Here is a 23,779-nt window from a genome sequence, read left to right on the forward strand (position 1 = left end):
TTACAAAGTTCTCAATGCTTCGTTTTGCATGTAGTGACCCTCATTATGTTACTGTGTTAGTGTGGGGCTATTTTGAGCCTTGTTAGCGGTATTAACTAGCGATTTCTTTTTACTTATTAAATGCCCCCATATACTAACGTATATGCTAAACAGTTTTTAGAGATAAAACTCTTTACATTCGATTATCATGAAAACAAATCTCAGAGAACGGTCGACTAGGTACCAATGTGTAATTAAACCAATGGTTCATTTTGCGCCGAGTTCTCCTTTAAACACTACTAATAAAGTTAAAAGATAGAAGAATTGAAGAGTTGGATAAGAAAGAAAAAAAAACAGGCAGAAAATCTTTGGATTCTAAGGTGTAATCAGAGAAGAACAGCGGGGCAGAACTGAGGATCTCACCATTTTCCCGGCTGTCACGAGCACTTTCTCCACTTGGCACACTTTCAGAATCTGAGGTTTGCTTCTCTGCCGAACACCACTAAAGGGACAACAGTACAGCCAGATCAACTAAATACGCCAAATTTGTAAATCTACACATCCATAACTATAAGTAGACTAATGCTGTACAATAGGATATGGAGATTATTGAAAATAATCCTGAATAAACCCTGAATTGGTCTTGATTCGGGGTGTTGTTGTGGCCAGACAGCTACAGCAGCAGAGTTCATACAGGAAACACACTCCCAGTGCAGTCTACCTCTCATGACAAACTGCTAAATTCACATAAAATGTGTTTCCTGACATACAATCACACATCACTACATTCACATTGATTCTTCCTCTCACAACAGGACTCTTAAACTCAGCACATTATTTACAGCTGCTCTGACAGAATTGACCAACCTCAGCTTGACGCCTTTTAATTAAAGCAGATGGGGAGCGAGCCAAGAACATTTAAACACTGTTAGTCTGTTTACACGCACAGACAGCACAGCACTCACAGCAGCACTGGGGATGTAATTACACACAATGATAGAGGACAGAGACAAATCCATTTGGAGTTATATGCACTACTGTTCAAAAGTTGGAGGTCAGTACGATTTTTTTATGTTGGCTGCATTTTTTAATAATGCTGCATTAATTTGATCAAACATACAGTACAAATTAGTAATTTTGTAAATCATTATTATAATTTCAAATACGTTTTCTAAAATATATTTAAAATGTAATTCATTCCTGTGATGGCAAAGCTGAAATTTTAATACTGATTTTAGATTTTTTTAAGCTGAAAATTTGCCCTTGCTCCAGTCTTCAGTGTCAAATGATACTTAGAAAAAGTACTTAAAACCATTAATAAAATGTACCATGGCAATATATGTTTTTAAAATACTTTTTGTAAAGAAATGTCAGACGTATTCATCTTACGTGTTGTGTGTGGGATTATTTTCCTATAAAAGTCACAGAAAGACCACTTTATATAGAATGCGCATATTCCCAAAAGTTCGTCCAATTCATCAGTAATGAAGATAAGATGCACAGGAGTCATGAATAAGACAAATGTGTGCTGGGATCTCACCTTATCCACTTCAATCTTCCTAGGAATCATGGGAGAAGATGGGCTTTCCAACCCATTCCCCTGGCCTGTAACGTCACGCACCACCTGCAACCACACAAAGATACACACACATAAGCATTTGCTAGGTGTGCAAACATAGTCCATCACACAGGGGGTCCCTTTTACAAAAGCCATTTTCCTCTTGTGCAATATTGATTCTGGCAGCCGATGCATCCATTGTGTGTATGCATAATGGATGGATACCCAATCGTGCAAGAAAATGAGGGACTGTGTTTACTTGGAGCCATTTCTCGGCCTGCTCCTTGCTCTGCACGGCCAACACCAGCGCCTCTCCACCGGGAAGGGAGAATCGGAGCTCGTGTTTCTTCCTCCGGCCGTCTTTGGGCACATAGATGACAGTGCACAGGCTGAGTGGTATATCCGTGTAGGGCGACTGGTCTTTAGAGCTTTTATAACACTATAAAACAAGAATCAGGGGTTTGCATGATAGCATCAGGAAAAATAAAGGCTCATTTTTATCTCTCAGGGCTTTTTCCAGCTCACCTGGAGTCTGTTTTCACGAATGACAGTGAGCTGTTTGGCCCACTGGCCGAAGCGTTTTTTCCTTAGTAGAAAGGCACAGATATGGCAGTCTCTCACCGGGGCCATGGAGTTCTCCTCTGACGGCCACTGGTGTGTCAAACGCTGGCCTTTCTCTTCCTCTTCCTCGTCATATGACTCATAAGAACTGCTTAAGGCATCCGAGTCATTATCTGTGGGAGGAGTAATGTCATACTAATACTACTAATAAGAAATGACATCACTATTTATGGCATCAGGGTTCACCCTCTTACAGGAGTTCTTGCGTCGTCCGTTCACTTGTGTTGTTGGGTAATTGTTCTCAGCATCTTCATAATATCCATCTTCAATGGAATTAGGAGGGCTGGAGCTGCCTGTACATATAAGAGAAATGTTTCCAGTGCCATACAGTATATTTAAAATATGATGTGTGGAAAAACATGCTCTCCCTAATCTTTGCATTGTTTTTTATGCAAAGCACTCATAAAAGTATTGTAAGACAAAGTAGAATCCCAAATTTGCATGGCAACGCGCTAATTAGCAATCATCTGCAAATGAAATGTAGATAAGCGAGTCAACTCCCATCTCTTAGCATCTTCTTGCTGAATTGCTTGAATGCACAGCAGTCTCTCTGCAGTTTCTGCAGAAAACACTCAGAGAGAGTGTTTTCTTTTTAAAAATATCCAAAACATGGATATTTCTATTAATTTAAATTGAAATACAGGGGAAACTATCTTGTAATGGATTGTCACCACCGATGTCACTTGTAACGATGTAATGTTAACCAATAGCTATTTAAACACTGTTTTTGTAACTTTAAATTGAGCATAGCTCCTTTCTGGAACGCAATACCCACTTTTTACAATCAAATAATTTCATAATGGATAAAATAAATACTTTTCCTTGTTGAATATACTGCAATGTTTCATAAAAAAGTGTCCTATTATGGAAGTATATGGGTTGAAAACTACAGTACAATTAACTTTGACATCAAGCGGTTCCCAAAGTGACAAGATCTATCGTCAACACTCAGACTCTGGAAATAACAAAAAGTTGTAACTCAATCACTCTCCAAGTTATTTTGTCTAGAGGAGTTTTTATAGACCATGTCATGTTTTCATACAACGGACATACAGCAAGCATACTCACTGCGGCTGGTAATATATTCTGGCATCTTTCCAGGGCTGAGTGGCACGGCCTCTTCATAGTAATCCTCTGGAGGTGGTGTGTTGGGCAGGGGGGGAGGCAAGCCCGTTGAGCTCTGGTCAAAAAAATTTGGCACACACAATGAATTTCTCCATCTGTCTGCCCCATCACATTAATTCACACTTAACATCTGCTTTTCAGTGAGTCCTCACAATATCACAAAGCTATGTGGCTCTGTTCCACCACTTTGGAATTTACTCCAATAACAAATGATATGTGACCGCTGCATCCAATCAAAAGCCAAACCCACATGCCACATGGATGACGGTTGAGAAAAAAAGTCAGATACTGGCCATGCAGGACTATTGTGCTATGATGGCATACAAACACACTGACACACATAATGAAAAATCTGACTGCTGGAAGAGTGTGCTCTCTTAATAATAGGCTCTATGGGGACCTCGGCGAAGGGCTGACGGTGACGTAACTCAAACATAACGGCCTGGCCCTGAAAGCACAATGCAGCTGGAAAGAGAAGAGCAGGTTTCACTGCAGAACGATTAATCTTCCTGCCGTGTCGCATCGAGGCAGAGCACAGCTCTCATTACACACTGACATCAGGGTTTATAGTGTACTATATTAGTGTTAGGTCTATAGAGAGGAGTATTGTGGGTAATCCTCTGAGGGAAGATTTCTTACTGGCTTGGAGACACAGTGGTCGGTCTGGTTTGTCTCTGGCTCTTTCTTTTGATCATCTATTTCAACTTTCAGGTCCCCAAGATCACAATCTGTAGAAATGTCCAACACATTTATAATAACACAATGGAGTGAACAGTGTTGAGAGATGTAAATCTCATTTATACTCCCCACTTACCGAATGTATCAAAAAGAGATTCGACAAAGCTGGTTCCGTTTCTGTACACGGAGGTGTTCATGTACATGTAGTCTTTTCCAGTGACTGCATAGAACGAGTATGAGAAAAGAGAAAACATATGCAAGTAGGACAACTGCCAAAAGCTTTTCAGTCTCATTATGAGAGAAACAAGGTTGATGTTTATCCCTCTGGTCTTGTCACTATCTAAATCTCCTCAAGCATATTTGTATTGGTTCTCTGTAAGACTGATGTTTTCTGAGTTATTTTGCAATATATGCTCAGTTCCCTCTAGCACAAAAAAAAAAAAAAAAAAACAGGTCAAAGCTTAATGTAGTCAATCTGACTAAAAGGCTTATCCAAGGTGGTCTACCAGATCTAACTAAGCTAGTCAAAAAGGTCTGCACTAGGGATGACTTTTCCTGCATAAATCCTAAATTTAGCAAAAAAGGTGTCTCCCTAACAACATGATTGGACATCAATGGCTTTCAAGGTCAACCGGCTGGTGGTCCAACCATTAAATCCAGCTTGGATCAGATAATAGCCATTATAAAACTGATTTTAGATATACCTGAGGGCTGAAGTTGTCTGAGAAGGTTTTTCACAGCCGTTTTCTTCTCTTCTGTAGCACAGCTCAGGGTCTCATGGTCCAACAGCTTCAAAAGGACATTCAACTCCGTCACCAAAAGCTCCATTGCTAAAGGTCAAAACTCAGGGTTAGAGGTCGATAAAGAGCAGACAAAACAATTGTCAGAGTTTGTCATAATAACATATTAATTAGATCAACACCATCAACACCTCAGCATGAGCAAGCAAATAAAAACAAGTGTCAGTTGCAGCGGCTTTTGGTCAATGATGTGACACTCATTTTTTACATTAAAAAATACAATATACACATATAGTGGCTTGATTCCAACGCTAGATCCAATATATTTTTCTTAAATATTGTCTAAAACTTTTTAAACCATAGGCAAACCTAAGAATTTTACAAACCTAATCTGAGACAACAACAAAAATTCACTTAAAAAAAAAAAATCACATAACATACATATGGACACTTTGTCAATGACCCTTTTCAGAAGAGGGGATGGCAGGCTTGAGATCAACTCTGGTCTTCATCATCAATCATCCATCTCTACCTCTCAAAAGCTGGGATGACTGAATCAAAAAGGCTAGATGCACAGCTTTTTGTAACTTTATATTCCACAGAGTGTCTTCAGTATGGACACACATGTCAGCGGACAATATGAGTTATGGGCAGGAGGGATGATGGCAGGTCAGCAGGATTATAGATTGGAACAGGTTTGGAGCACAAAACTTCATGCTGGGACTCTCAAGCTCTCATCCAGGTCTCTGTGGGATGAAAACCTCCCTGCTGGTGAAACCAAAAACCCCTTTGTAGAATCAAATACGTACCCTCTGATCTGTGGTGAGCTTCCCATCCTGCCTAGCAATCTCACGGAGAGCATCAGAGGAGGGTCCAAACCCAATAAATACATTCATAGCTTGACACCTAAACTCCCCTAAGACAAGTTAAGACAGTGGGTTAACCTCTGGTCTCTTACGTCTAGATTATGCAGAGGAAAGGGCTCAATGACATTGGCGCTAGTCTGCGTGCGGAGCTTTAATCTGAAGGAGGTGGGCTGACATCCCAAGGATATCTTACCAGATATTGCCTCCCACAAACTGCAAAGTTCAAACAGTGTTACACACCAGCTAAACCACATTTTCTCTCCCAAAACCATTACTAATGAGCCGCAACTAATGCTGAGTCTATGAGTTTGAGCTAACGCACAGTCAGCAAATTAGTAAAAACATGCAACCAAAAATCTGGACTGCAGGTACGTTTTGAAGAATAAAAAAGCAAAGCATGAAACAATATAAAACAGATTGTCAGTGACACTAGGCAGTCTGTGCCCATGCAGGAGGTTTGCTGATGTGGAAGAATTATGACTGTTTTGTTCAAGGAAAGTAATCAAGCCATGCGAACATCTCCTGCCCCAGAGGACATGAGCTCATGAGCAACACTGCGACCACTGTGGTCACGAGCAGAAGGCTGGAGAGAGAGGGAGTATGAACAGGGCTGATCATCCATGTCCATCACACAGCTGGACAATTTGGCTTGGACAGAGGGTCAGCTGAGCCAAAGTATCCACCTCAGGGCCTGTGGGCTTAGTACTGATATTAGCAGGTGTGGTGGGTCAAGACTCTACTTCGTATGTCAGATACTCTATGAGTAATACATACTAAAATATGGAAGTCTTTCAAAAGCACAGAGAGAAAATGCTGAAGTGACATAAAAGATAGACATGATTCATACTGCAGACCAGCTAACTTGAATCACTGATAATATTCGATATGCTCTATGGTATACTATGGTCTCCAGTCTCACGTGATACTTCAGAAGTCATTCTAATATGCTGATTTGGTGCTCATGAATAATTTCTTATTATTATCAGTTGAAAACGGTTGTGCTGCTTAAAGTGTTTGAAGAAACCAATTTTCTACAGGATTTTTGAAGATGAGAAATTTCATAAAAACAACATTTATTTAAAAGGTCAGTTCACCCCAAAATTAAAATTCTGTCAGTAAATACTAACCCTCATGTTCCAACCCCGTAAGACTCTCGCTCATCCTCGGAACACAAATTACGATATTTTTGATTAAATCTGAGAGCTGGATCACTCCTCCATAGGCTTCTCAAGGGATTGAAACTGGCCAGCCAAAAAGTAATGAAAGACATCGTTAAAATAGTCAAGAGTGACTAATATTTATTTCCTTCTCTGTTGGCCTCGAGATTTCACGTAGTGAAACTACATAAAGCTTCTGTGTCGTACGCCAATAGTGAGCCTACGTGTGACGTACAAAACAGAAGCTTTGCGTAATTTCACTACGTGAAATCTCGAGGCCAACAGAGAAGGGAATTATTAGTTGAATAAAGTCGTTATTTTTGTTTGTTTTTTGCGCACAAAAAGTGTTCTCGTCACTTGATAAACTTAAGATTGAGCCACTGTAGTCACTCGGACAATTTTAACGACGTCTTTCATAACTTTCGGGCTGGCCAGTTTCGATCCCTTTTGGAGGAGTGATCCAGCTCTCAGATTTAATCAAAAGAATCTTAATTTGTGTCCCGAAGATGAACGAAAGTCTTACAGGGTTGGAACAACATGAGGGTGAATTTTCATTTTTGGGTGAACTAACCCTTTAAAATAGAAATGTAAATGTAAAAGTCTCGTTTATTGTCATTTTTGTTCAATTTAATGCATTCTTGCCGAATGAAAGTATTCATTTCTTAAGACCATTGGTTTTCCAGTTTTATATCTATTTTCAGCACATTCATGGCTACACTCCAGTTCAGAATTGAAGTTGGTCCAAACTGTATGAAATATCCTGACATAAAGCTTAGGAGTTCTCAAGTATAGAAAAAATTTGTGATGGTATAGTTAGAGAAGATACCAGCGTATTTCAGCCTCAGAGCTATAGTCCCTCTTTTTTCCCCGTGCTTCGCTCATAAACGGCCACCACCCTCTTCCACATCCCCCTGAGAAATGTTAATGAATGATGTGCTTCTAGTCAGATTGTGCTGTGGTCCAGAAAATGTCAAAACGCTTCAGGATCACATCTCTCCATGGGGAAGGTGAGGAGTTTAAAAGCCACAAAGAAACACAAATACTCTAATTCACACAAACACATTGTTACACCCACAAGCACAGAAATTAGTCATCTGAAATTTGGGTCAGAGTACTGCTGCTTTGACAAGAATGTTTTTTCTTCTTCTTTGATTCACCACAGTTGCAAAACCTTTATTATTGACTGATGTACAGCAAAACATCTCACTTCCTTTCATCGTGTCCCCAGCTGCCTTACAGGCACTCCCACCGGTGTGTAAGTCTGAGTGTTTCGCTATTCAGACTTGTTGACACAAGGCCCCTTCGATCACAAAAAGCCCGAGTTTAACTTTACGTGTTGGCCTCAACATGACCTTCACCAGGAAACACGGGTAGCAACTAAAGTGGCACAATGCTTGCAAGTGTCCCAGATAAGCTACACTTGTGCCCACTTGGCAAATTATTTGAAGAATGCAGTGTTAAAGCCAGCTGTGTTAAACATAAGCAGTTCAGTTTGAAGACCAGGGCAAGAATAAGCATCAAGATAGTAAGGGCCAGACTCACCAACAGCTTGCACCAGCACAAACCCTCTTTTGACGTTGTCAGGATTTACTAAAGACACGTAGTGAAAATAGCTCTTAAAAGGTGAGGACAGGGTTATTTTTGCAGCTGACCTTACTGCATATGTAGGAGTTTACCTTTTAGATACAAAATTTATGGTAGGAGACTATTCACGCAAGGTGATTAACAAAAGTTTGCGCTTGTCAATTTACTGGTATTGAATTATTTAAAGGCCAAAAAAGCTGGTCTTAAACCAGACACTATGCTGCGTTCCAGGCAGGTTTTTGAGGACGTAAATCACGACTTCCAACCACGACTCACGACTTTGTAGCATTCCAGGTCAGTCACGCCAAACTACCTGAGCACAAGGAATTGTGGTAGCTAGATGTAAACAAACCAGCATGGTGGACCTTACGGGGCTTATGCGAATTTGTAATAATTTCTGTCGCCAAAAGGTGCTTACTCCTTGTTTATTTGAGGGTAACGGAGGAAAAACGGCGCATAAGGCAAGATAAGCTGTTGTACCTTTTATTTTACTTTATTTGAATATTTGGAAATCTATTTGGTATTAATTTATCCTTGCACTCAACGGACTGAAAACGTTGTTGTTAACGTTGTATTGCCCTAAAGTGTAATCCACGGGTTACAGGTTGCCTGGAAAGCACTCCTCTTGGTAGATTACGTTGGTCATTATAGAAATTATCCGGCTGGGTCTGTGTTCTTTAATTTGTACGTTGTCAGTAGATCAAACGCAGAACTTTCCACTCCCACCTGCGATTTTTGGGAAGTACGCTTTCCCGCTAATTTGCCCTGTTTAGTAAATATGGTCCTAAATATGTTAGCTTTATAGCTCTTTTGTTAAGTAAAGCAACAGGAAATGTAATCAGGCTGGTGATCAAAGTTTTTAATAGTAACAACAAATGAAGTAACACAACTAATTACAGAATAAGGTTCATTAAACCATAGAAACACTTAACAGGTGCAATCAGATGTTCTACAGTAACCTGGATGCGTAAAAACATTCACCGACCAATTGTCAAAAATATGCTGTATCTAAAACCAGCCTCACATGTGCAGCACTTATTGTGTTTGATGTATTTTCTTTAAAGAACACATGAGTCAGGTGAAACTACAAATAAGATTTGGACATCTTAGTGAGGGCAGTTAGGACCATCTTAAACCAACATGAGCACAGCGGAGCATGCATGATTCCTACACTCTGAGATCAAACATATTTGCGATTCTCTTTATCTAGAGCTGCACCTGTGGAGGGTCATTTCTAAAGCCAAGCACAACACGGGGCTACGTTCCCACTCGCCCTCCAGAGAGCAGCACATGTGGTCCTCTCTGATAATACCACATCAAAACAGCGCAGTGAGAACACAGAAATCCACACCGGCACTCAAGTCCTCCAGGTTCTCCTGATGGGTGTGCTTTCTTTTGGATCGACCCCTTGCGATATGTTTTCATCCATGTCTTCGAGATCTCGCAGGCAAATCAGTGTCGATACTCTATTATTCTTTCTCGCTCACTTGAACGCACTTTACTGACAGTCGTATTGTTTCAACATATTCTAAAAGCCATGTTGAGGAATGTGAAGTTGGCGTTGAAAGCTGTGTTTTTAGAGGAGAACGGGGCGGTTTCCCAGAACTGCACCAGTGCTTTAGCACTCAGCACCTCACACATTGCCGCAAAGTGAAGAAACATTCCTCACCTCATTAAAAGTGCAGCCAAAGCACTTTAAGATGCCTACCAGAGATAGTAATGTATTCTGTTGTGAAAACCACAGCACTCCTCGACAAAGCTCTAAACACCTTGGTGAAATCTTATTTTACAAGCTTATAAAACAAATACAACACCTGTTACAAACTTGTATGGATCATTTTATGAGTGTGATGCCACTAGATTTACTCATAAAGCATATATAAAAGCTCTACAACTAAAATGCCTAAAGCTACAACTGCTGATGGATTTGTTATGCTAAATTCTAGTTGACTCAAACCAATCAATATGTTTCACTTTAGTTTGTCCGGCGGAAATCGTGAAAGCTATTCAATAATGCAATTATCTAGTTCCCAAGGAAATAAAAGACAAACAGCCGAGTGATAAAACACCTACGTACCAGAAACAGCTGCTGAGGAGGAGACAGCCAGGCCCACCATCTCCTTTCTAAAACCAGCTAGATGTAGAGTCATACACTGAACAAGTCATAGCAATCCATCAGCTGATAAACAGACTAATTCAAGGTGCATTTCCTTCTTATTTGTCACGTTCTTTCCTGTGTCCAGATTAAAAGTGAGAAGGGATAGCAGGGGAATTTATCCTCCCTTTCTGGTCTGTTTGTGTGTGTGTGTGTGTCTGGGGGTGGGGTGCTTGATGATTGTGTGTGTCTGAAGTAAGGGGAGGCACCAAGTCCTGATCTAATCTGGTGGGGTTCTATAGCACCTGGGACAGGCCTTGAGTAAATACACACATCCATCCCCCACAGGGGAGAGTATGGAGATCAACAGTTTTTATTGCCATATGAGCATCTATGGCTATTTTCATAGCAAGATTGATGTATTTTTAAAAGAAACAAATAGTGGGAACATATATTAGTCTTAAAGAATAACAACTGACAAACAACTTACAGTATAACAGATATTATATAGTATTTTTCAATTCAATATTTAATAAAAAAAATATTTTAGGATTATTCTTGGTGAAATATTTTTTAAAAACCTCCATTAGAGGGACTTTATTGTATTTGCAAAAAAAAAAAAAAAAAAAAAAATGCCTAGTGGCATTTAAAACAAAATATGTTTTAGAGCAGTCTAACAAAAATGTTGGTGGTACATCTCTTTTCAATTATACTAAATAAGTCTTGGATGGGCCAATTTGGATTGATTTTCAAGGACGGAGAGATTATTTCTTTGTCTCTTCAGACAAGCCTAAAAATGTATCTTTTAATAGATTTTTTTAATAAACTTTTGTCATTCTAATAAAATAGTGGTGTGTAATGGAGCGCAGCAGAGCAACATCAAAAATATTACATTTATTCTAGGTATTTAGACGTTTCTGAGGTCCCCCTGAGTGTCCTTAGTGATTACGGGCCTGCTTCATTCAGCTTATTATTTACCATTTTTTATATGTATATATAGACAATACGTTTCAGTTTTGCAGAGTAAAGTTCATGTCAAAATATGAGCAGTTGTAAACATGTGAATTCAGTTTTTCCTCAAGATAGAAATCTGAAAAGCATTTGCCTTATTTGCCTTCTCATAGCTCTCTAAACAAAATGAAAGGGTTTTTATTTATTTATTTATTTTTAACATCACTAAATAGCACTTCCCAGTCTGCCACTGGTCAAAAATATATTGGTTTAGTCCTGGCAATCTATTTTCCATTAAAAAAAGCTTATGGGTCAGTTATGAAGATGAGAGTTTTGGGGAGAACCTAGTTGTCTCATAGGAATAACATATTGTTTTTTATTAATATTATATATTATTCAAATTAACAATTAAACATACATATAAAAACGTTGTCAAATGTAACAAAAGGTGATTACTTTATATACCATTTTAAATTATTTTTTTCTTTTCCTATTTACCTATTAACCTTTTTACACTTAAAAAAAATGATTTTAAAGATGAGCTGACATGTTAATTTCAAATTATTTGATTATTTTATTTTTCAGTCCATTAAACTGGGATAGACAAAAGTATAATCGCATCTAAAACCTGCATTTAGATCCTTAAGAGACGCTCACTGTTTTGAATCTGTTGATCTGCTTTGTCTACCTGCGGTCTTTTCTAAGTGAACAGGGTGTATCTACCCCCTATAGTGACTAGTCCCTACCCTATGTTACAGTGCCCCTAGAGACTGTGTAGTTACACACAAAGGAGGCATTCTGCCGGTGTGCTCAAGAGAAGAGATGGGAGTCTAGTTCTCTTCATTGTGTTCACCCATCCAGAGAGGAGTCGGGTGCTGACATGCACAGACACACATCAGCACATGTTCACAGTGACGATATTCAAAGCCACAGGCAAAACCTAAGACCACTCGGCAGGATCTGACATGCTGAATAGCTTAAAACCCACTCATGCACACGTGTGCGCCTTTTTCAAAAAACACACACACAGATAAGCAGGTCGTATCAGCAGTTCTATCTCCTCGCCGCTGAAAGCGGACACTTCTCTGTCCATTTCTGAGTTGACGATTCCTGGGGGCATGTTACGTCTTGCGAGACAGATGAGATGCTGAAGGTTTCTGTAGTTAAACTTTACAGGCCTGTTGCTAGACAGCCTCGAGACAAGAGAAGCATTCATCCGTGCTTTAAAGTTATCAGACGATACATTCAAACCACAAGTATAAGTGTGTTCATTATAATAGCTCTGTTGATTCAGCTGTCTATACTGATGATCCTTCTCAGCATTTAGATATTTGCAAAGGCAAGTATCACTATGACCTCCTTTACATGTGGTATTAAGTAATCAGTGCTAAATAATGGTATATACTGTACGTGGATCACAATGTGTCAATCTGATGACTAAAACCACATAAATTTCATAAACGCATCACATTTTATATCTATGAATAAAACTATTGTTTACTGCTCTGAAACTCCAATTTGGAGACGTACATTTATACACATAAAGCAGCAAAGCAGATCACACATGAAAAAAAAAAAAAATCACACTTTTTGCTTTGATTACAATTCATGTACACTACCATTCAAAAGTTTGGGGTCCGTTTTTTTTAATTATTACTTCTACCTTAGCAAATATGGATTAAGTATTTAAATTTAAATAAAATGTATATGATTGCAACCGGCAAATCTGCATATTACAATGATTTCTGAAGGATCATGTGACACTGAAGACTGAAAATTATGCTGAAAATGGAGCTTTACCATCACAGGAATAAATTTGATTTTAAATATATATTAAGATATAAAACAGTTATTTCACAATATTACCATATTACTGCATTTATCAAAATAAGCCTTTGTGAGGAAAAAATACTTCTTTTAAAAACATAAAAAAAAAACTTAGAATGGCCTCATACATGTCATTATTTAACTATTTTTAAACAACTTTTAAATGTTGATGCTGATTACTCGCTTTTTGAGAGTGAAACACCTTAGCAACTACATAGCAACACCCTGGCAACCAGAGGTGTAAAGTTCATGTTCAGAAAGTAAAAGTCCTCCTCAGTATTTTGTTTCAATCACCTGGATTTGCTAATTAGCACAGTTTTCAGCCAGGAGATAGAACTAATTAGTGAAATCAGCTGCCAGTTTATGGGTGGAATAAACATATGCAGGACTTTTACTTTCTGACCCCTGGACTTTACACCCCTGCTGGCAACCACCCAAGACACCTTAGCATCAGTGTGGCAACTTTTTTCACAGGTAGGCATAGGCAACCCTGCCATTGAATGCAAAGTCTTATATGGGTTCATTATTTAGCCTTATCACAAAGACCTCTAGTTTCTCAGATAAGTCAACATGTCCTTGAATGAATGACAGAAAAGATCATAGCATTGCTAACACCGAGTGACAAGGTCTGACTGAAATCTGCAGACGGTTGTCTGGCTGAGAAACAAGAGACAAGAAAAAAGTGACGAAGCACTCTGACCTCTGACCTTTTCAAAGACACACAGATGGAGCCCTTACTGTCACACTGAAAACACAAATCTGGTTGTAAATACATCAGCCAACACATACAGTACATGCAATACAAAAAAATGAAACAGCTACAATTCTTCCATAACAAACAACATACGTTGGAGGCCATTACGAGAAGGCCTCTCATTCCCTCTCGAATATAGCTTGTAAGATGACACAAAGGCAAAACACTCCCAAAGTCAATAGCAGGGGAGGCCCTTCTAAAACAAACCACCCAGCTGTTCTTAAATATGAATATCCTGTGGTGTAACAGATGTTTGCACAGTTTCAGGATATTTTATTTCCCCCACCTATCTGATGTTCCACCTTGCATGATCGAAAATGGACTCAGTGGAGAGATGTACTGTGATGTCTCAAATCTAAATCATCAAAGCTATATCAATTCTTGTTCATAACTTAAGAATTTATAACAGTAGACAGATTGTCACTGGAATGTGAAGTAGGCCCTACATCATGAAAATTGTTGTGACTCATAAAGGTGAAGGAATAAACAATCTTATCTCGATCTAACTGAATTGATGCTAACATCGGGGTGCCTGGATAGAGTGGCAGATCAGCGATCCTCTCCTATCCACATTCAGCAATGAAAATCTCCCTCAGAATTCCAGGCATTCTCGGATCATAAGTGTCCAAAACTCCACAGGGGAAGGGAGCAAGTTCGTGCACACATATACTGATGATGTCACACTAGAATTCCCACAATGAGAGATAACAAACACAAAACCTCATTTGTTTGGACACCTTGGAATATTGATGTTAGCATGAGACGCCTCTGGTCTGATGGGATGCCGTGGTTGGAAGTACATATTTGGGTGCATGCCACAAATGACAGAGCCTGTTAACAACAGTTACAGTGCTTGTCAAAAGTTACACTCGGGCACACACACGAACCCATCCATCTGTTAACACATACTAAACTGTTTCTCTCAAATTCAGACAAAAGAAAACAAATCATGAAACCAAAATAATAAGAATCAGAAGAGTGTGGCGGGGCTTACTAATAAAAGGCATTATGGATTTTTTTTTTATTCCAATAAGACCACAGACTGACATGTAATATTAAATGCATTGTACAACTTCCTATCCAGGTTGGCTTGTTATTTTCCCCTAACATATTTCTGTGGAACTCAAAAGATAAATGTGCAAGTCGCTCTTTTCCATGCAATTACAATAAATTGGGACTGAAGCATCAGAGCTTCAAAAAGGATACAAAGGTTTTCTGAAGCTTAACTTTGTGTGGCAAACAGACTGAAATCAAAGGCAAAATTAGTGGGCTGCAAAACGCTGTGACGGGGTCATTGAACCTGCGATGAAACAAAAGCAGCACATTTTTTCTTCCATAATGTGACAAGCATTCTGAATGGACTCGGTTCTAACCATTGGTTGTTAACTGAATGGAGGCAGGTCCGAATAAAAGCTTGCAGTCGGGGGGATTTAAGTGGACTAAATGATTGGAGAAGTCTTCCATACTTTAAGTTTGTTGTTTCGAAACAGTTTCGAACATAGTTCACCTGAAAATGTAATTTCTGTCATCATTTACTTGCCCTCATGTCATTCCAAACCTGCAACTATAGTTCTTCTGCAGAACACAAACAAAGAAAATATTTTGAAGAATGTTGGTAACCAAACAATTTTGTGACTTGTGTAGGGAAAAAGAAAATCTTTCTTTCTTTCTTTCTTTCAGAAGAAAAAAAGTCAAACAGGTTTGGAATGATTTGAGAGTGAGGAAATGATGACATAATTTCCATTTGTGGGTGAACTATCCCTTTAACTTTCCATATCTGAAACTATATCCACAATATAGAAGTAAATAACAAATCCTGCCCACTTATCACTGCACCTTAAACCACACACACACACACACATACACACAGAAGTAGCAGGTGAACATGTGGAACAGTTTAGCCTATAATTCGCTCTGAGATCTGACTCATATACTGTCTTAAAGCCTGTGCACATTGTGTGGAAAAAGGGAAATTACATGTCACTCCTGCTGCTTTATGATAGATGAGAACATGCTTTAGGTTATCATAAAATGAAGCAGCGCACACACAGTCATAAAGTTGACATCCAATTGAAGGCAAATCGGCATCCTATACTCACAATCTCTTGTTTCCAAAGCTTTCAGCATTCCCTTAATGTATTTTTCTAGCTAGAAATTTCAAAAATGTACTCTTCTGTTTTGTTTATAGACCAGCTGTCAAAATGGAATTATTGTATATCATATACAGAAAAGAGAATCAGAAAAGATTAACACCAACCCCCCCTGGCCAGTTCACACTAAAGCATGTATATGGATAAATTACTTCAAGAAAAACAATCTTGCACAATTCAGAGCCTTCAAAACACTTATTGAGGACACGAAGTAAAATAAATACTGAGAGGCAAAACATGAGAACCCATCAGGGGGGCTCTGTGGTTAATGACCCCTGCTCTAGTGATGGGGTTTGGCTGCTGCTTGAAGGAAGGAGGGGGAGTCGGCCATTAGGCCGGGGCCTCCCTCAGGTCACAGTGCTTCTTCTATCTACACACAGCAGCAGAGTTATGGAGTCTGAAACTCCTACTCACCTGTTTAAGCATTAACTAGCTTTGAAAGCAAGATTTTGGCTCGGTGGGGAGCAGGAAGCTTTTATGTTAACACTCCCCTTCGCTCCTCTTTGTAAACCCTTTTGCCTGGGGTGCCTTAGTGCCAGGCCTCTGTTTACTGTGTGTATGTTTTGTACTCTGTAAGCATGAGAGGTACACATAACGCCATATTTCATGGAAAATAGGATGTGTAGGGCCTACCTACAACCCTTGTTACATACAACTCCTTTAAAATTAATTAAAATTCTATATTACTCGAGAAGTAATGTGTATTAGAATTTTACTTTATAGTATAACAACAGTATGCTAGGGTAGCAAAGGAGATGAAAAGCTGATTTTTTATGACATGTTGATGCAAAAATCATTGACTAACATGACTACTGGACTTCAGGGTTCAACAAAACTTAGCCCCTTTAGTGCTCTCTGATTCTGCACTGCAGGAGTGAATGCAGTAGAGACTGATCTCAAATCACTCACCACTATTTACTCTTTGGTTTGAAAGTAAGCAGGGCCGAAACAGGAGCAAATGAGGTGTCTGTAGAATCAAAAAGGGGAGCCAAGATAATAATACTGATGTCTCAGCATCTATTTCCACATGAAGACCAATAGACACTTTTACACTTTCGCCAACAAAGTAGCAGCGACTCCTGAGGTTTGAAATCTGGTCACAATTGAGGTCAGTGTCACTAATCTCTTTTTATTATGGTCTGTGCCTCAGTTTAATGTCAGCTAGAGAAAAGGAGCAGAGGGAAATCCCCCAACAGCCCATCTGAGGTCATCTGAGCCATGGAGACCTGGCACAAACAGTGAGTGGAAGCAGCAAGTAAATGAGTTAGGCAGGTGGTGGAACTCTCACCAGTACAGTAAAGCACACTGTCCCTAGAGCCACAGGGTGAGCTGAAGGAGTCAGGAGTGGAATTCAATAATTTTAATACAGCCGGGTAGTGCACCCCAGAAAAAGCTGGGACACCAAACCCTCACCATATGGCACGAAGAGGGTGAGTCAGCCCATCTCCAATACAAAGAATGCCTTCAGTCCTGCCAGCCTAATTCATATAGCTTATCACCCAAAAGCCCCCATGATTTCACTCTGCAGCTATGCCTTATTTCAGCCCTCATTTTTTTTCCACAGTAAAAAGATGTAGTGTTTCGCTGACACTATTAGACTGTGCAGGCCTCTGCGCTATTGTGGCCACTGAAAGACTGGCTGCTTTGTCTAGGAATCTTCATGGAGGAGATATTGATTGGAGCGTGTGTATGTGAGTGGGGGGTGGGGAGTTTGGGGTCTGCACAAAATATCAGAAAAACAGAGAAGACTTCCAAGAGTTAGGGCAAAACTCTGACCTCTCACTTCTCTCAACAGGGAGACAGAGCTGAGAAGCTTGGGTGGGGCACTGATACCATTGCTCTGCTACAAAACCTGGTAAGCAGTAGAGGCAGCATTTTAATATATATATATATATATATATATATATATATATATATATATATATATATAATTTATATTTTAAATGCCCATTCCTGTTGTAACTCCTGTTGAAATGGTATATGATGGTAATCTAAAATGTAAGAGTAAGAAATAAGTACAACTAATTAAATCAAATTTGTAATTTACTGTACTATTCAAAAGTTTGGGGTCCGTAAAATTTCTTTTTGTTTAAATAAATTATTTTTTTCATTCAGAAAGGACATACTGTATTACATTTACATTTATAAAACTATTTCAAATAAATCTTGTGAAATTTATATATATATATATATATATATATACATTTATTTATCAGTTTCCACAAAATATTAATCAGCACAAACAAATCTATTAAATCAAATTACGAGGCAACTCTCGATAAGCTTAACATAAGGGGTGCTATTTTTGTAGGTTGTTGCCTATGTAGACCGCTCATAAGTCACTTATGAAAAAAAGCAATCACATTAGACAGGAAGGCAGCTCACTTAGCTTGAGCATCTCGACAGCATTCATTAGTACCAATGCATATTCCTAATCAAGCGAAAATCAAATCCAGAAAAAAGCAATAGATTTACAATAACACAGTCAGCAAGATGTAGCTTCAGATCCAAGCTACAAATCAGGTTTTGTAGGTTGCTACTGTGTTACTCTGCTTTGATTAACAGTCATTTTCTCTGAACCATGTAGATAAATCAAGCTTGTCACGCCAACACCACCTGCACCTGTATGAAGATGTGCATGGTTAACAAATACAGTCTGGGCAGATAACTTAAAGTGCACAGTATATTGAGTACATGTACATTGCCAGATGAGACCATTACATGTGGTGTGCAGAAAGTTTCCTAGCACTGTCAAAAGGTGTCACTGTGTTCGCCATGGAAATCAGTGAGCGCAACCTGCACTGTGATTACCAGGGGGCTAGTTAAAGACCTTAAATACGGACACAGAACTTGTTGAACGCTTCCTTTATGATGCATGAGAGTCTGGTGGGTGTGCATTGTCTAGTCCATTTCAGTCCATTCCAGGGTTGAGATGACATTGGCAAGAAGGCAGATGATGCTCATAGAGATTGAATGGGTGGTCCGAGACGTAAAACGGTCAAAGCAAACAAAGATGTTTCTTAGCCAAGTCAACTCTGTAATCACAAAAGCATGCATGCAGTGCATTTCCCCTAGTCAGGGCTCAGGTTGAAGTCGACGGCTGACAGACGATCACAGTATCACACTAAATCCTGCTTGCCTATATCCATGTATACATAAGTGGAATTCCCGTAAGCTGGAGGGAACAGGTTGCTTTGTACCAACTTGCAACCATGACATACAACAATCAAGGCCAGACCAGGCTTGCAGATTCCGCACGAACAAGAAAACACTGTTACTATTCATTTTGCTGTTGATCTCAAGAACTCGGTACTGCAAATTCATGTTTCATTATAAGTTTTACAAGACAAATGATCTTTGTTCTTGACACTCCTAAGCTCTTCCACATGCTCACATTCTGAAGGAAACAATAATCATGATTCAGTGCAGCGTCTTACATGAAGAGACAATCCCATATACTCAATGAGTCAATGGGGAGAGGTAGAGTCCCCTTCACGCCTACCTGATTCTCTGGCTTAAAGCATCTTATTCTCTTTTTATGCACAGTCTACTCTCAGAAACATCCAATGTCTAATGATTAACATTAGAGCAAATGACTTAACCAGGTAAAAATGCCCACAATCTAATAATTGAACTAAACTGACCACACCAATAAAAAGTGAAAAAGTCACAAAAACATCTTTTCAAACTCAAAACTTGACAATGAAAGTGGCCTAAAAGGAATAGTTCACCCTCAAGTCATTCCAGACCTGGATAACTTTCTTTATTCTGCTATATTCTTCTGCGGATATTTTGAAGACTGTTTTTTTTTTCTTTCATTGAAAGTCAGTAGGGTCCAAAACAATATCGGACCCCCATTGTATAAAAACAATCTTCTTTTGTGTTCCACAGCAGAAAGCAAGTCAATACAGATTCGAATCGACATGAGAGTGAATAAAAGAGGACTGAATCAGAATTATAATTTTATTGGGTGAACCATCAATTTAAAACCAAATTAATGTGTCCAAATGAACCTTATAACCGACTGAAACGACAACATGAAAATCTTCACATTCCTGCACACCGAGGAGACATTGGTTAAAAATAGTGACCGAAACAACATTTTTGCTCTGAAGGGGATGTCTGCTGGATGCACTTTTTTCCTTTCCTCCATCCCTTGGGTTTGTGTAAACAACACTCACATTCTGATAGATCAGAAATAAAGCAGTGAATGAGGAAGAACTTCTCTAAACAAAAACAGTAATTGATGGCACGGCCTTCGCCTTCTGCAAACAGATGAGGCGGGTGGTTCAGAAATACACCTGTGGATACCTAACCTAACAAGATGGCAAAAAGCAATACTGCTGGTTTAAGAGACAGACTCAATGTCTCAGGAGAAAGTGGAAGAGAAGAGAGTTGCCATACATTGTTTAAATGCAAACTGAGGTGTTGCTCTGTAATTAGCATGTGTTTACCTGGTAGTTTCCTGTTTTCAAGTGCGTAAAGTTGTGCGTTTTATGATCCTATACAAAATCCCAGATGGCTAAGGAATTGTGTCATGAGTTAAGAGAGTTTTTCCCTTTATAGGGAGGTGAATGTGCATGTTGAGAATGTAAATCAAAGACAGTGGCATACTCAGATAAATGCGTTTGCTCTTAGCGTCACATTCAATTCTTCTACTTCTCAAAAAATAACTAATGATATCTTTCGCAATTGTGTTTTACCTTTTTTGGATTCATTAACTTTGGGTTTAGACAAGATTTGAACATGAGACCAACTAATCTTTCCTTTTATCTTAATGTTGTGTAAACTCAATCTTAGGTGGATGACTGGGGTTCAACTTTGGGAGCAGCATTGGGGGGTGGAACTGTACAAAAACGTACAGCAATCTGTCTCTCTGGACCACTGCCTGACCAGACACAGCCGGTTTGTTCTGAGAGAGCCAGCAGGATTCATCTCATTGTATCAGTGAAGGGGAAATATATATATATATATATATATATATATATATATATATATACACACACACACACACACACACACACACTCAAAAAATAATTGATTGGATGAACATGATTTCATCATGCCACCTAATTCCATAATTCCATACAAACAAACCAAGTTCAATCAGCCAACTCTTATCATATTATTTGAACACAAAATAGATGGATTGGTTAAACATGATATTAACATTTCCATTAAACTCATTTGCATCTTTTTTGCAGATGTTCATTCTTAGTTAATTTAGTGAGATTTTATTTGTTTGCAGCAGCGCATATTACCATCTTAAATGCTAAAATTTACATGCTCCTTCAATCAAAGCAGCAGATATTAAATGAAATAATTTCACAGCCAAACAAAATGCTCCACTCTTCTCCACCATGATAACCGACTGTAATTTAAAGGGTTCTAATAATTCCAATGTAATTGGACATTAAACACAATTACCCACTCTCAAGTCTTCCCCTTTTCTAATTTTCTCAAAAAACAAAAAATATTAAGATTAATATATATAAAATAACACTTAAATTTAACATTCATTCTGTCTTAATTCAACTATTTGCAAAGCATGTTGGGAACTAACAAGCACCGGCCAGTTTAAGTTATTGCAACACAAATCAATCATGTAATCACATGTAATACATATAGTTAAACAGATTGAACACAATCAAGTTCAGTTAGGGCAAAATGGCAGTTGTCCTCGCACTATTCTGTCACCATCTGGATGTAAGAATTTTTTACTTAACATAAATGGTTTGTGTTTAGACAACGCATTATGATTTTATACTGTTAAGTTTAGACATAATTATGTTGACCTTACTAGAAAAAAACATCTAAAAAAACACATAATTATTATAAGTAAACTAAATATAAATATATTATGCAAAGTGTACAACCTTCCTCGTTCATTTTTTTTTTTTTTTTGAGTGAATACACACACAAGAGCCTACAACACAAGCAAAAAGCAGTGCTCTTATTCTTGCACCATGCCAAAACAGCAACTTTTAAAACAGTAGGGCCTTCAGGAGATCAAGAGAAGTACTACCACTTCTCTCACCATAGGGGTCCTGTTTTGAACACTGCTCCTTATAAAGAGACTTCACTTATTATAAACAAAGAAGCACAAGAGTAAAGATCTGAGAGCCCTGGTCCAAGAGAAATTGAAAACTAAACCTTGCTACAAGCCTCTGAATCACTATGCCACCCACTGAAGGCTTATGTTCCAGGTGTATAGTTTCTCCTGAACCTTTGAAGTTGAGGGTCTGTATGATATAGATCAACATTAAGTTGAAAACAGTAGATTCTTGTGGAACATAAATGATGAGAAACATTACACGAGAGATACAGCAGCTGCTCAAAGCCAGATTTTGATGATGTAGGCCAGGGGTTTTCAATCTTAGATGCCATGGACCCCCAAATATTATTATCTTGGTGTGATTTGTTTTTTGTTTTACTCACTACAGCCTATTACTGTGCTGTAAGCATACTGTGGATGTATTAGCCTCTTTATTTAATTTGTTTTAATTCATTAATTTTAATTTAATTAATTAATCAATGTTTTACTTTATTCAAATGTATTTAAATTTGTACAGTTTTTCTTTAGACTTTTCACGGACCCCCATCACTCAATTGCACCCTGGACCCCAATTTGAAAATCCCTGATGTAGGCTACAGCCATACAGCAGATCTCGACTTTAAGTAAAAGATAAGGCACTGCAGGGGAGCTGATGGGAATAGTGACAGGAATTTAACAAATCGTTTATTTTGTCAAATTAGTTTCAATGAATCGGTTCAACAGATTCACCCATTACCATTCCTTTACCAAGACGAAGGCTAATCATATCAATGTCATTGCATATTCCATATCACATAATATTTGCTGCTTATTAAAAACATAGCCTATATTCAACCCAACTATAAAATTATCATACAATCAAGTACTATGCTAGTCATTTTTGTTTTTTTCTTCTATCGACTCGTTTTAGCCGCACTTATTAGCCTCACTCGTTATCCTCGCTTTCGCATAATAAGTAACATTCTCGTTTCACTAAAAATACTTAGTGAACTTTTAGATTCACTATCATGAATTGTATATCAGAACGAAGGGTAGCCTATATATATTCATCAAGTGAGTACTAACTCGACAACTGCTCTGGGCGATTCAATTCGATTAATAAACAAATCGCCCTGCAATTCTCTTTAGTGAACGGGTTCAATTGATTCATAAAAGATCCGACTCAAAAGAATGATTCATTCACGAGTCAAACATCGCTAACATGGAAACATGGACGCAGTTTATGCAGTGCACCTTCAATAACAAATTTTAAACAATGTTAAATGTTATATTTACGCTCTAAAAACATTGGTAAATGCTATGTGTGCAACAACAGGGGCAGTCACGTCAATGCATTATTATGACAAAGTAGAAAGTAAACCGTTTTCTGTAAAACAAACAGTTTAAACTATCTAGCGTCAATGGGTAAACAAACTAGCTATATATATATGTTTTTTTTAACAGTCATTTTACTCACATTTGCTGTTTATTTCCATATCAGAAGAATCAAACAGAACCCCTTGAAGTTTTGGAAACGCACATTTCTGCCCGTGCACCCTTCGATGTTATGAAGGCTACTTTGGTGAAACACACACACACAAACTGCATTGAAAGCTTCTCAATGAAGTTACAGAGACAGACTTCCCTCCATTATCTTGCT

General features: G+C 38.5%; 1 protein-coding gene across 2 annotated transcripts in view; it reads right to left on the minus strand.

Annotated features, from left to right (window-relative positions):
* The window catches only part of afap1l1a (actin filament associated protein 1 like 1a), a 32,715-nt gene extending 8,947 nt beyond the window's left edge, over nucleotides 1-23,768 (minus strand). Inside the window, exons 1-10 of one of the 2 annotated variants that reach the window (XM_039664559.2) lie at nucleotides 23,597-23,768; nucleotides 4,666-4,791; nucleotides 4,098-4,181; nucleotides 3,923-4,011; nucleotides 3,227-3,338; nucleotides 2,353-2,451; nucleotides 2,063-2,271; nucleotides 1,797-1,976; nucleotides 1,520-1,603; nucleotides 403-481 (exon numbers count right to left, since the gene is read on the minus strand). In XM_039664559.2, the coding sequence (XP_039520493.2) occupies nucleotides 403-481; nucleotides 1,520-1,603; nucleotides 1,797-1,976; nucleotides 2,063-2,271; nucleotides 2,353-2,451; nucleotides 3,227-3,338; nucleotides 3,923-4,011; nucleotides 4,098-4,181; nucleotides 4,666-4,791; nucleotides 23,597-23,615 (1,081 nt within the window). In that variant the 5' untranslated portion in view covers nucleotides 23,616-23,768. Of the gene's footprint in view, nucleotides 1-402; nucleotides 482-1,519; nucleotides 1,604-1,796; nucleotides 1,977-2,062; nucleotides 2,272-2,352; nucleotides 2,452-3,226; nucleotides 3,339-3,922; nucleotides 4,012-4,097; nucleotides 4,182-4,665; nucleotides 4,792-10,385; nucleotides 10,599-23,596 lie in introns of those variants that run through there. The other variant, XM_039664558.2, reaches the window with a different exon arrangement.
* Between the last annotated feature and the right edge of the window lie 11 nt (nucleotides 23,769-23,779).

This window comes from Pimephales promelas, chromosome 9 (genome assembly GCF_988280905.1).
Source record: "Pimephales promelas chromosome 9, fPimPro1.hap1.1, whole genome shotgun sequence".
Classification (NCBI taxonomy): domain Eukaryota; kingdom Metazoa; phylum Chordata; class Actinopteri; order Cypriniformes; family Leuciscidae; genus Pimephales; species Pimephales promelas.